Source organism: Enoplosus armatus, chromosome 18 (assembly GCF_043641665.1).
Source record: "Enoplosus armatus isolate fEnoArm2 chromosome 18, fEnoArm2.hap1, whole genome shotgun sequence".
NCBI lineage: Eukaryota > Metazoa > Chordata > Actinopteri > Centrarchiformes > Enoplosidae > Enoplosus > Enoplosus armatus.
This window is the reverse complement of record NC_092197.1, coordinates 11245053-11257466: the sequence shown is the minus strand read 5'-3', so window position 1 is coordinate 11257466 and position 12414 is coordinate 11245053. Positions and strand designations below refer to the sequence as shown.

General features: G+C 41.6%; 1 protein-coding gene across 1 annotated transcript; it reads right to left on the bottom strand.

The window, feature by feature from the left end:
* Nucleotides 1-1874: 1874 nt before the first annotated feature.
* atp6v0a2a (ATPase H+ transporting V0 subunit a2a) lies at nt 1875-10290 on the bottom strand. Its single transcript, XM_070925044.1, has 20 exons — nt 10180-10290; nt 9675-9753; nt 9356-9453; nt 8156-8293; nt 7648-7745; nt 7423-7549; nt 6468-6550; nt 6281-6374; nt 5969-6181; nt 5013-5163; nt 4766-4905; nt 4519-4676; nt 4318-4408; nt 4106-4224; nt 3374-3584; nt 3164-3283; nt 2963-3079; nt 2571-2688; nt 2285-2456; nt 1875-1977 (listed from the first exon to the last, which is right to left on the bottom strand). Exons 1-20 carry the CDS (start codon nt 10288-10290, stop codon nt 1875-1877), a joined length of 2541 nt encoding a protein of 846 aa, XP_070781145.1.
* Between the last annotated feature and the right edge of the window lie 2124 nt (nt 10291-12414).

Here is a 12414-nt window from a genome sequence, read left to right as displayed (position 1 = left end):
AGATTGATTTCAGAATCACGTTCTTACAGAGTGGCTTTAGTTTTACAGTGTGTTGCATCTTTGGCACTCAGTTACACTGTGAGGTTAAAGCCACCAGAGGGCTCTTTGCTTCTTTTGCTATGCTTACTGTCACAGCTTCAGGGTGCGTATAATTGCTGTTGGGTAGATACAAATATAATAGTGATTATAATTTATTATGATTATGGTGTGAAATGATCAATATTATTAATTGTGATTAAGTTCATGTTTCTGTTGTTTTTTTCCTCATGGTTTCACTGGAACCACATCACAGATTCAAGCTGTCATTAAAGAAGCTCCAACCAAACAGGAACACAGCCTAACCACGTCAGTGCAGATCAGAGCTACCACAACCTAACTCCATTTATATAATGGAATGAGTATAGGTGATTGTAGGCAACTACTTGTGACCAAACCAAAATTCATACATCTAATTGTGCCCTTACGAGGATACGATGGACTGATGTAGTCTTGTATATGAGAGTATGATACCTCTCTTGCTCTTGCTCCATTTCTCCAAAGATAGCTTAGATTTCACACAAAAAAGAATGCTTTTATACTAGTTTTATGCTCACATAAAAGGATTTAAGACCTTTTGAAGCCTTGAATTAGGACATCATTTTGGATATTTTAAGATTTTCCCCAGAACTTGCTGACAAAAGATCTGCATTAATCTGTTATTTCAATTTTTGACACCTGTCTCTTCAAACTGTCTCTGAAAAGTAAAATAATTGTGAAAACACATAATTTCTCACAAAAGAGAATCAGGCTTCGTATGACGCATTGTCAACATGGATGTTGTTGTCAGTGTAGTAACTGACAGAACAGCCTGTAAGTTAAGAGTGATGGATTGATGATTATTGAAGTCAACAACGTCCCATCAGAATGAATGAACAAAGGAGCTAATACAATCACACTGAACACGAATGCTTTATTTGCTTGCATTTCTTGAAACCTTTATTCAACACATCAAAATGGTAAAATATTTGACTCTTGTACAGACAATAATTTAAATAAATACCCAGAGTAATTATCCTTAAACGCAACAAGCAGTATTATCAAAGAAAGACCTAAGGCTTCTTGACTGGAATATTTGATATTTTTCTATCTATTACAGGGGAGGTTACGTCTAATAAATAATAAATAAATGCATTAAGAAGTAAATAAGGAAACCGCTAACAGTTGAAGATTATTTTCATTTGGCATCATCACAGTCGTCAGTGAAAACTTTTCATCGTACAATCATTTCTGCAAAGTGCTTTGTGACAGTATGCCTCACAAAAAGGGTTGTAATGTTTTTATTCTCTTTAGATTTTGATGCCTGCAGGTTTTCTCTCATCACATGGAGGAGCAGTTTTTAAAAAAACCCAAAGGCATCCCCATATCATCAACATCTGAAATAAATCTCTATGGCACTACAGCAGGATGCTTGATATGGTCTTCTGTAGATATTGTTGTAACATATTTGAACTTTACATTGCACCGTATAACTGTTTTAAATACCATGTTGTAAATAATACAAAATCAGTTTACACAGCACAATGCAAATAGAATATTTAAAGTCGTGTTGAGCAATATCTCACCGACAAAATTAAATCATCAACAGAACAAGAAGGATTTTGAGCCTCTGTATATCCAGAGGTTTGCTGGGTACAGTAGTAAGGCAGTCAGCACAGCCGATAACGTTTTAAAAATAGTCGTGGTGAAAAATGTTGCTACAAGAGTGAGTTTCAATCCATTGTCTTGAAGGGTTTGTTGTCGTTATCACAGTGTGAATTGTTCCAACTTCCAGCATTCCTTCCCAATTATAAAGTCTGCTTCCGCTCATATGCAGTACCTTCAGAGTCCATGTTGTTTTAAAGCAAGCCATCTTGTTCAAAAACGGAGGGCAGGAGGGAGAAGTCGAAGGGCACAAACTTGATACCGGTCCCGTGGTAGAACTTGTTCTGAAATTCCACCCTGAAACCGAGCAATGGGCACTTTAATGACGGCAGAATAAACAATAAGGACAGTGAATACCACTACATTTTCAACTCAATGTCTCAACCTTAATAATGTTGCTATATTTTAAAGACGTATTATTGAAGCTCTCATTCAATACTTAAAGAGTATTTGATCTATTTAATTAATCTAGAACAGTAAAGTTCAGAAAATGATCGCTGCCCTACAGTCTTATACAATGCCTAGTCTCATATCACAGTACTTATGTTATATTGCTGGACTGAGGAATGATTGCGAACATCCAGATCGGTGAAATGAGACTCACCAGTGAAGTCGGAGAGCGTGGAGGAACGCTGACAAGCCTTCCATGACCAGCAGGATGGACACGGTGAGCATGGCGAAGAGACCGAACACAGGGACCAAAAACACCACCCCAACTCTTGTGGTGATCCTCAGACCCAGGCGCATCACCATGCCCCACAACACCTCCGACAGCTCTGGAACCAATAAAAACAAAGACCATGAAGACGCACAATATACAAAGACACACGCTAAAATTGTGTAAGATAAAGAAACGCTCAGGGTGCACTACTACTTGTGATGTCACTTACGGGCGTGAGCCAAGCTGAGCGCCCAGAGACGCAGGTATGATGCAGTGTTGGAAATGCAGCCCAGGCAGTACTCTATGGTGTGAATGGCCTGGTACAGGAGCACGTCCGCAAAGTCAAACTGCAAAACAGTTCAAATAATATGCAAGATATCACACTTCATTAATACTGATGAAAACAAAGTTAATACAATGGACTGGTCTTCTTAGAAAGAAGAAAAACATTGACGCAACAACACAATGACCACATCCACTATTTAGTACATGCAGCCTTGAAAAGCAGTAAACATTAAGTTATCTGCTAATGTGCAAATTCAACACGAGCTGCATCTAGACATGCATACACTGGATCATAGACATGGACATATAAAGGCAGGACAGTGGTGGATCTCTGACCTCTTTGGGAAGAGCTTCTCTGCTGGTCATTTCATCAAGTCCCTCCTCTTCATCGTCTTCATAGGATGGTGTTGTGGAGTTGTCGTCCTCACTTACACGCCTGACCCTCTCATAACCCTGATGTGACACAACAGCATTAATGACAAATGAAAACTGCTTGGTTTGAACGTATACGTTTTAAATATATCTGATCACACATACTCTGCGTCTGCGCAGGCCTTTTCCTCCGCGGTACAGCCAATACAAGTAGAGAGGTTTTCCTAACAGCAGCACAGGAACTGACAGCATCGCTATCACAACTAAGAAAATCTGCAGCCCAGTCTGTGGAATCAAGATAACAAAACATGCATCAACAAGGATCAAAATACATCCAGAGCTCGTGATGTTTCAGATGGCATCCTCAACACATACCTGTCCCGGGAAGAGAGGAGTGATGTCTTTCCCCTGCATGACGAACATGTTGATGAAGTGGATGAGGATGCTGGGAGCCTGGCTGGAGTCTCGTGCACTGAATGCCAGCCACTTGTAGAAAATCATGAAGACCAGGTAGCCAAAGAGACAGAGCAAGAAGAGCAGCTCAGGAAGAAATAGCAGATAGACATTAAATTTCTGTCGGAAGTGCCTGAAGGGAGAGAACAAAGAAAGGGATGAGGGAGTGATTTTAATGATCGGACCCCGAAAAGCTTAACAGCAATAAGTAGACTTCGTTTAAAAAAAAAACACAAGTGGACAACGCTAAACATCACCATGTTAGCAATTAGCTCAAAGCACAGCCTCATATAGGTGCTAGCATACTCTAGTTAATACTTTTTGACAACAATGGAGGTCTGTGGCACAGAGACTCATTCAAAGACAATCCATTTGACAAAATTAGAGTTTATTTTCATCCAGCAGAACCATCGATGCTGGTTAGTTAGTTAGTTAGTGTGTAGCCTTTCTGGCAGATACTGGCCCTATAATAAAAATACCCGTCAGCCAATCACAACGCATGGAATACTGATATATATATATATCTATTCGTCAAACACTCTCTAATTCAATTTTATCTGCACATGTTGATGCCTGATGGATGCCCATGCTGTAAGTACATGAACGAAAGTGCTGTGAGGCCACTGTCAGGGACTTATATCTGGAGTCACTCACAAGTGATTGAAGACACTCAGCACCACTCCGAAGCTCATGTGGATGACCCCAATAACAACTGACATCTTCATCTTGTAGGAGTTGAGGAAGGACAGCCGGTTCACCGCCATGTTCCATATCTGATGGAGTATTAAAAAGCATCTCAGCGAAAAATGATACGAAAAAGGAGTCAATTACATTCTGACCGTAACCGTCTGAGTGTGTTCACTCACAGGATCGATGCCAAACGGGTATGGTCCGCTAAAAACGCCGCTGACATTAGGGTCTAATGTGAGCAGAGCATTTGTTTGGAGGGTTTTGTTTCTGCAATGTAAAAAAAAAAAAAAAAAAGAATTAGAAAAACCTGAAGCATCCATTAAAACACCACAAAAACAAATATGTCTCTGAGTGTGTGTTTTTTACTGATAACTCACGTCCACTGCTGATTTGCGAACATAGCCTTGACGCTCCAGCCAGAGCCAAATATGTTGAGAGACTTGGAGAAACAGTCATTGTAAATCAGCCCGGTGTAGACGGAGAAAAGCCCCATCATCAGGATGATGTAACGTCCGTGGAAGAACATCGCCCATATCTGAGACCAACAGAGACGCAGCTATCAGCTGAAAGTCATTACAATTATCAGACTCCATATTACGGATGAGAGGAGCAGCTCGTTCCCACCTCGTTACTGGAACGTTTCTTCTTCTGCTTTTTTTCCGTGAGCACCATCCACAAGGCGAATAAACTCATTACCATCCCGTGCCCAAGGTCGCCAAACATCACAGCAAACAGAAAGGGGAACGTGATGATGGTGTAAGGCGCTGTCGGTGAGAGAAACATGTTCAATGTACTCAGAACTTCTCCAAAGCTGCACGTAACAAAGAGACTTTAAAGTTTATTCTTTAGGAGACACAGCAGGAGTTCTTACCTGGGCTTACCTCGCGATAGTCCCCCACCCCGTAAGCCTCCACAATGCTCTGAAAGCCAGATGTGAACTTGTTGGTTCTTAACAGGGTGGGCGGAGTGTCAGTACTTGGGATGCGGTTCACAAAAGACGGTACAGTGGCATCACCTTTTCTCTGTTAGAAGAAAAAGACACAAAAATGTAAAGGACGACTCTGAAATTTGAAAAAACATTTGTGAAAAAGACAAACTGACGAGCTCCCTTTTGGCATTTCCCTTTGTTCACATTGTATCTCATGCCAATTATTCATGGGTTTGAGTGATTCTCTGACCAGAAAGTTTTTCTCTGGTGCATTCTGGGTGACAAATTTGATCTGAAAACAACCAAATATACAGCCTGGAGCAGAGGGAATTGCTGGCACGTACTGTACAGCGAGAGAAGAAAATGCTAACCGATGCAAACTGCAGCAACAACAAATGATATGGCCAATAATGAAACCCATGACAGATGGAGTTGTTCAGGGACAGGGAGTCATCCAAAGTGCCTGTTGCCAGTGTTAATGGGAAAGAATTAAAAATACATCTTAAGTGATACAATTTGAGTGCTTAACAGCTGATAAGCAATGCCAATTCAATAAAGAGGCCAAAAATGATCCTTGTCACCAGCTCAAGAGAGCAAAAACCCTCTGAAAACCCCTAAAACGAATTAACTATTAAGGCTATGCAAATAGTCAAATACTAATCACAAACTTGCATCAAATGAAATGTAAGTGACTTTATTTCTAAACCAGCGTTACCAGGTGCTTCAGAAAAGAGACAGCACCACAAAATGTTATGATTCAAACATTTTAAGTGTTATTTAAAGGTTTATTAAGTATAGTGTGAGATAGGAGGGAGTTTTGCGCCCAACAATAAAAGTATAATAGTGTTAAATAATCATGATCACACAATAAGCTTGCCCTGATACTTCTTTGCACTCACCGCGCCCTCCTCTAGCGCCCCCCGCAGGTTTGCCAGGTCACTGACGGGACACCACACCTCAGCAATCAGACACTTGTTGGTGACGTCGAAGCTGCAGAGGTTCAGGATATGATAGATTGCCTTCATCTTCTTCACCTGCACAACCCAGGTATAGGCTGACTCTGAGGCCTTCTGCAGAACCTGCCTCAGGTAGTCCTCAGTGCGGTGCAGCACCTGGAGGAACACAACAGTTACTACAAACTCACTGAGCATGTGTGCAAGTGTTCAATATTCCCGTCTGAATCGAAAGTCTCAAGGCCTCTGCAGTCCTACGTTGTTCAGGTCTTGGATGCGTGTCCTTAAGCTGTCCAACACATCTGCTCGCTCCTCGTCATTCTCAGGGTGCGGGTAAAGATGGCAGTGGTAACTGAGGACAACAAAGACAGACTGTGTCTGCTGATAATGAAGGAGAATACAACAGCTAATGAAAGATAAAGTCATGTGATGAAGGGATTCTTACCAATCGCAGATTTTTTGAACTTTCTGTCCGATCTGGTCTCCCCAGAAAGAGATGAGAAACACAACGCTTTTGCTTATCTCACCCTGAAACAACAACATCAGGAAAGTTATTACTACAGCCCTACAAAAAGTGATGAAAAAGGACTTTTACATGTATTCCTACCACAATGCATTTCCTTTTTGCTGGTACACAAGCAGGATGTATCACTAAATTAGTAAAGCATTGTTTTATTGACATGCCAGCTAAATCCTGGAGTTTTACTTTAAGGCCCCTGAAAACTTGGTCTCAAATGATCTCTCTATTATTTCTCTGTTACTTTGGCCAGATACAGACACCTGCTGCTGAGAGCATATTAACCAGGGAACAGCCAAACATTTTATTTTAGCTGTTACAGATTTAACGTTAATTAGCTACAGCTGATCTGCACCGGTGATGTCTGTAGTTTCAACCAGTGACAGTCTAAAGCTAAAATACATCAACCTACATGTTTCCCATTGCTCTTTGTTAATAAAAAGATTGAAGAGATTTGTTAGCGTCAGAGCTTCATGATTCCGGGTATTCTGAAGAGCAGGAGAGATGGAACCGGCTTTTTCCATCCGATCCCCATAGACATGATTTGATCAGATTTACATGAGCAACATAAGCCACAACCCCCACAACTATCATCTACCTCTGATTCAAATGCTTCTGAACTCTGATTGGTGCACGGAAATACGTGACATCTTTTTCCAACCAGTGAGAAAGGACAAAAACATGAATGCAGAAATCTCGTGTGAAATAACCAAAACTGTTCCAACTGTGTTCATGTAGAACTGTGTTGCTCAGAGTGAGAAGCTGATGGGGTTTTAGAAAATAAAAAACAACAAAACAGAAATTCCTGTTTGATTTTGACAGGCAGAAGGAATGTTAGAATATTTATCTCGGCATTTATCATGAAGTACGCGATTTAACTCACAGTGTCAAGATCAGCAAGGTTCTCGTCCACTTCTGCGTAGCTGAGGATGGTGTAACCCTTACACACTCTCCACAACATACGCTCAAAGGCCTCCACCTTCACCCGCTGGATAAGACCTGAGACAAACCTGCAGCCAGGAGAGCTCAGATTAGGTTTAAGGTTCACGTCCTCATGATATTATGACGCTCTGTTGTGTGGGTGTAAATGACACATATTGCAGCTCACCCCAGCTTGGCTCCAAGTCTTTGCATACCGGTGCATCCTGTCACCGAGTCCGTCTCCATAGTGGGGAATTCTTCATACTGGGGACCAAGAGCCTCATGCTAATAAAAAGGAGCATGTTTCATTCATGACAGCTTACATTATCTGCTCCTTACATGGTTCTACGCAAAGCCGATGCGACGTTCACATGCTGGAATGTGATGTTTATTCTCACAAGTGCCTGTCTCGCATATTTTCATTGTGGCTTTTTGCTGTCTCCCTTTTTAACACCTGGAGAATGAGTCAGGCGCTGCTTGTAACGGCTGTATTGTGGCCACGTCGTTAATTAAAGTCAGCACTAGTTACACCTCTGTCACCCGGGGAAACCAAACAAGTCAGTGACAAGAAAACAAGATGCTGCTGGAGAGGTGACGAGTAGCATCTTGCCTGAGATGCAAAAGAGACCGGGAGTGAACAGTATAGACAGACAAGTTTGTATGATAAATGAGCAGCTGAATAGAAACACACTCACTCTGGAGCGGCTGTGTATGAAGGTCCGCGTGATCTTCAGCATGTGTGTGTACTCGGTGAGCTCCAGGAGGTTCCTCCGCAGCTTCTCCTTGTTCCGGGCCACCTCGCTGAGCTCCATCTCCAGCCTCTGAAGCTGCTCCTGAACATCACCACACATTGACCACCAGTTCAGCCGTGAGGCGACTGATTCAGTTAACTTAGTACAGCAGAATATGGTCACAATTCCACAATTTTAAAACATGAAATATTATCACTGTAGATAGACTGGGGGAGATTCAGCTGAATCCCAATTTGCCATCTATCCATTAGTTTTTAAAACGTACATAGAGAGATGGCAAATGTTACTAATTGGGATGTAACCTATATGACTCATCTTTGTAGCAGCATTTGCAATTGTAATTTAGTCTCTTATTTCTCATGATGTGTTTACGTTCATTTGTCAACCCTCCATAGAGAGATACTTCATTAACAAAGAAAGAAACTTGCATTGTTAAAGTGGTCAGACACACAAAGGTCAAATATATCATGTATATATACACATTTTAGTACAGAATATGAAATAAAATATAAAGGCAGGACTCAGTAGCAGAAATTATAGGAAAAGTAAAATACTAAAAAAACATTATAATCCCTTTTCCCAGTTTTGTGAAGCCTGAATAATGTTAACCAGATTGTAGCATGTAAACAACTCATCCAGGTTTCTAATCATTCCCCATTGTGTGTACAAGTGAGTCCTCAACTCAGGTTATGTAGCAGCAGGTCAAAAAAACAATATGATGATAAATGATGTAATGATGGGCTACATAATGAAATGAAAGTGAAAGTCTGACATCAGCAATGCAGAGGACCAATTTTATTGTCTCTCTCATCTTCCATTTCTTATTATTACATGGAGATGCTAAATGTGGCAGAGCCCAGGCAGCCAAAAGCTAAACTGGGTTCACTCGTGCAGACGTATTATGTAGTCGAGATCCCAACATTTCTACGATACCAAATGTGTCAATATTTCCATTTGATGGATTAGTGCAGGTATAAACACATGCAGTCATCATGTAGCTCCAATAAAACCAAGATGATACAGTATATACTGTATACATGACACTGTCGGACAATGAAAAGCTACTTAAAGGAAGCTGGAGGTCAATAGCTGCCTGCAAAATGGGCACTTCGATGGTAAAAATGTGGCTGAAGTGACACTTACCATGATCTCAAGGACTTGTCTGGGGGGAGGAGCAAGTGGACTCTCATCCTCCTCTGGAACCGCGATGTTAGCCTTTTGGATCTCCCTCAGAAGGTATCCTGTCCACACACACACACACACACAAAAATGCTGATGGTTGATTTCATGGTAATTACTGCTGGAGTGTCAGATCAAGGTGTGAAATCTAAACCTCTGACAGACCGTTTAACAAAACACAACCAGCCAGTGAGTGGCTCACTAGCCTGATGATGTATTGTCCAGGTGTGTGCTCAGGCTACATGCACATGAACCACCCCCCCCCCCCCAGGTGCTCTCTTACCCAGAATTCTCTCCATCTCCTCGCATCTCTTGATTTCGCTGACGAAGCGCCGCTGGAATGAGCTGACACTCGGGTTGAGCTGAAACCAGAGCAGCATCACAGGTATCACTGCATCAGTCGATGCATGTGCAATAACAAGGCATCTTCACATAGCTATAGACTGGCTCTAAAATTGTTAATTAGTGTTAATTAGTTTAAATATTGTTAAAAACCTAATTTATCTACATCCTCCTCTCCCCAAGTTAAGTGCAACATGGATGTACTGGTGGGATAGACAGACTCAATCTTTCTATTTTAAAAAGCTGAACTGCGCAGGGACATTTAGGTCTATTTATAGGGGGAAGTTCTCCCATTCACCCCCCTCCCTCAAACACACATAAAAGGTAAGGTAGAATCAATTTATTCCGTATGAATTAGAAAAAATATACATATAAATAAGTAGAAATACTTTTAAACTGGTGGCAGAATTGATACATGTTAAACAATCATCAGCCTCTCTACTTACATCTCGAAACTCGACCAGCCCCAGCTCTCCCAGCTCACTGATGCAGTCATATTCAGAGCCGGACTGCAGAAACAATTGCGCCAAGCACATCTCCTCACTCCGGAACACCATCTTTATCCTCCAGACAGACCTCCTCCTCCTCCTCCTCCTCCGCCGCCGCCTGATAATCTGCCTGTAGCCTACTGAACCTGCACAACGAGCTGTTTGCTACAAGCGAAAATAGGACATCACAAAATTCAAACCAGTCGGTGCGTGGCTTTAAACCCCTTAACCAATTAACATCCCCCGCGAGGATTAATTATTGTCTATTACTAATGACGACTGTCAGATGTTTTCTCATTCTGAGTCCTGGTGCCGCATCGTTTCGCCTCCCTTCAAATCCGCCTGGTGTCTATTGAATAAACAATATGAAAACAAAGACAGAAACCTCCCTAATGCACCTTTTACATCGAGCGATCCCGGAGAAAGGCGTCATCATGCTGTCGGCTCTGTACCTTGAACACCTGTCATCACGGCGCAAAAAAACACACGGCGACGACGCAACGCACGCGGGACGGAAAGGAGCAACAGGCAAAGTAAAAGATAAAACCATCAACCCGCCATGTAGACCAGCGGGGCTAAAAGGCAGCCTCCCGCGTTAAAAAAAGCCACCGTCAGAAATAGACCACGGCCTTTATTCGAGCTACGTCGCCCGGCAATTGACACAGATTGCGTCTCCGGGTTGCCAGATCTCGTCGCATCCGCTGAAATAATCGTTGTTTCTCGATTTCGAAAAGGAGACGTGTTCAAGTGTGAAAGTAGAGCTTTGGCTTTGACAGTTCACAGATAGATAGACAAATGGGAACAAACTACATCATATCTGTCTATAAATGTGGTGTGACTGACATTAATTTACACTAACCCTAACCGTAACCCGGAGCTATCTCACGCCCTGCTATACTAACACCAGTTATTTGATGTACTCAGACATATATAATGAAGCAGACGAATGTTTTCGCTGCTCAAACAAAAGGCTCCACGAGACGAAGCCACCAGTGTGTAATATTAACATGATAAAACATTAATAAAAATGAAAATAACGAATACGATTAAGATTATAATAATTATGGCCTAAAGCAAATATTCAGTACTGTAAAACGTACCCTCTAACAGGCAATCATTCTTTTTTGTTACTAAATCATAGAAATGAGTTTATTCAAATCGTGCTTTTTAAAAAAAATTAAAATAGTATAAATTAGGGGTATAAGCAATTCCTTTGTCTCGTTTAAAATTATGCACGTGAATTGCAACGTTTCTTTTAAAAAGAGGGTTTAGCTCACAAACCTGGCAACCAGCACATCTTCTTCTGTTCCATCACTGAAAGCGGGCCGACATCTGCTCTTCTTTGTGTGTGACATCCTTTATTTGGGGTATTTTTGGATGATATGTACATTTTGGCGTTTTTAGAACACTTGTCCCCTCGTGGTAAATTATCACTGTATGTTTTAATAGATCCGCACAGGCACGAGCATCTTTTTTTGTGGGACTCGTTGCTGTTGTAAATGACGTCGTAGGCCCACATGACTTAACACAAATGTTACTCAGGGTTACAGAAACCTGGATGGTGTTGTGACTTTTATTATTTTTTAATCAGGCATTTAACAGAAGCATGTTTTTGCTTAGTGTTCAATCCAGTACAGACACCACTCATTGGGTACCAGCAACGCTGTTTTAATCCACACACACACACACACACACACACACACACACACACACACACACACACACACACACACACACACACACACACACACACAGAGATCACATTGAGGTCAACAGCATATATTCACATTTATATTTCAAGGGCAGTGGTGATGAGGTGGTCTAAAAGGTTGTAACCAGAAGGTTGCCGGTTCTATCCTCGGGCTGGCAGGACAGATCTGCTCATTACAACCATTGGTGTGCTCTTGAGCAAGGCCCTTAACCCTCAACTGCTCAGATTGGGACTGTACTGCAGATGTGTGTGTGAAAACAGCCTCCCTGAAATTAAAACGTTCCCCTGGATAAATAAAGGTTAAAATAAATTGACATTGAGGATGTCAGTTTTTGCTGGTATCAAACCACTAACCTTACAAGCTTAAAAACACCTGATAATGATGCTACAGGTGTAGCAGACACCTGTGGAACATGCATGCATTTAGAGCCCTCCAGATGCATTTGTGCATTAATGTAACAATCACTACACAGTTCTTGCAC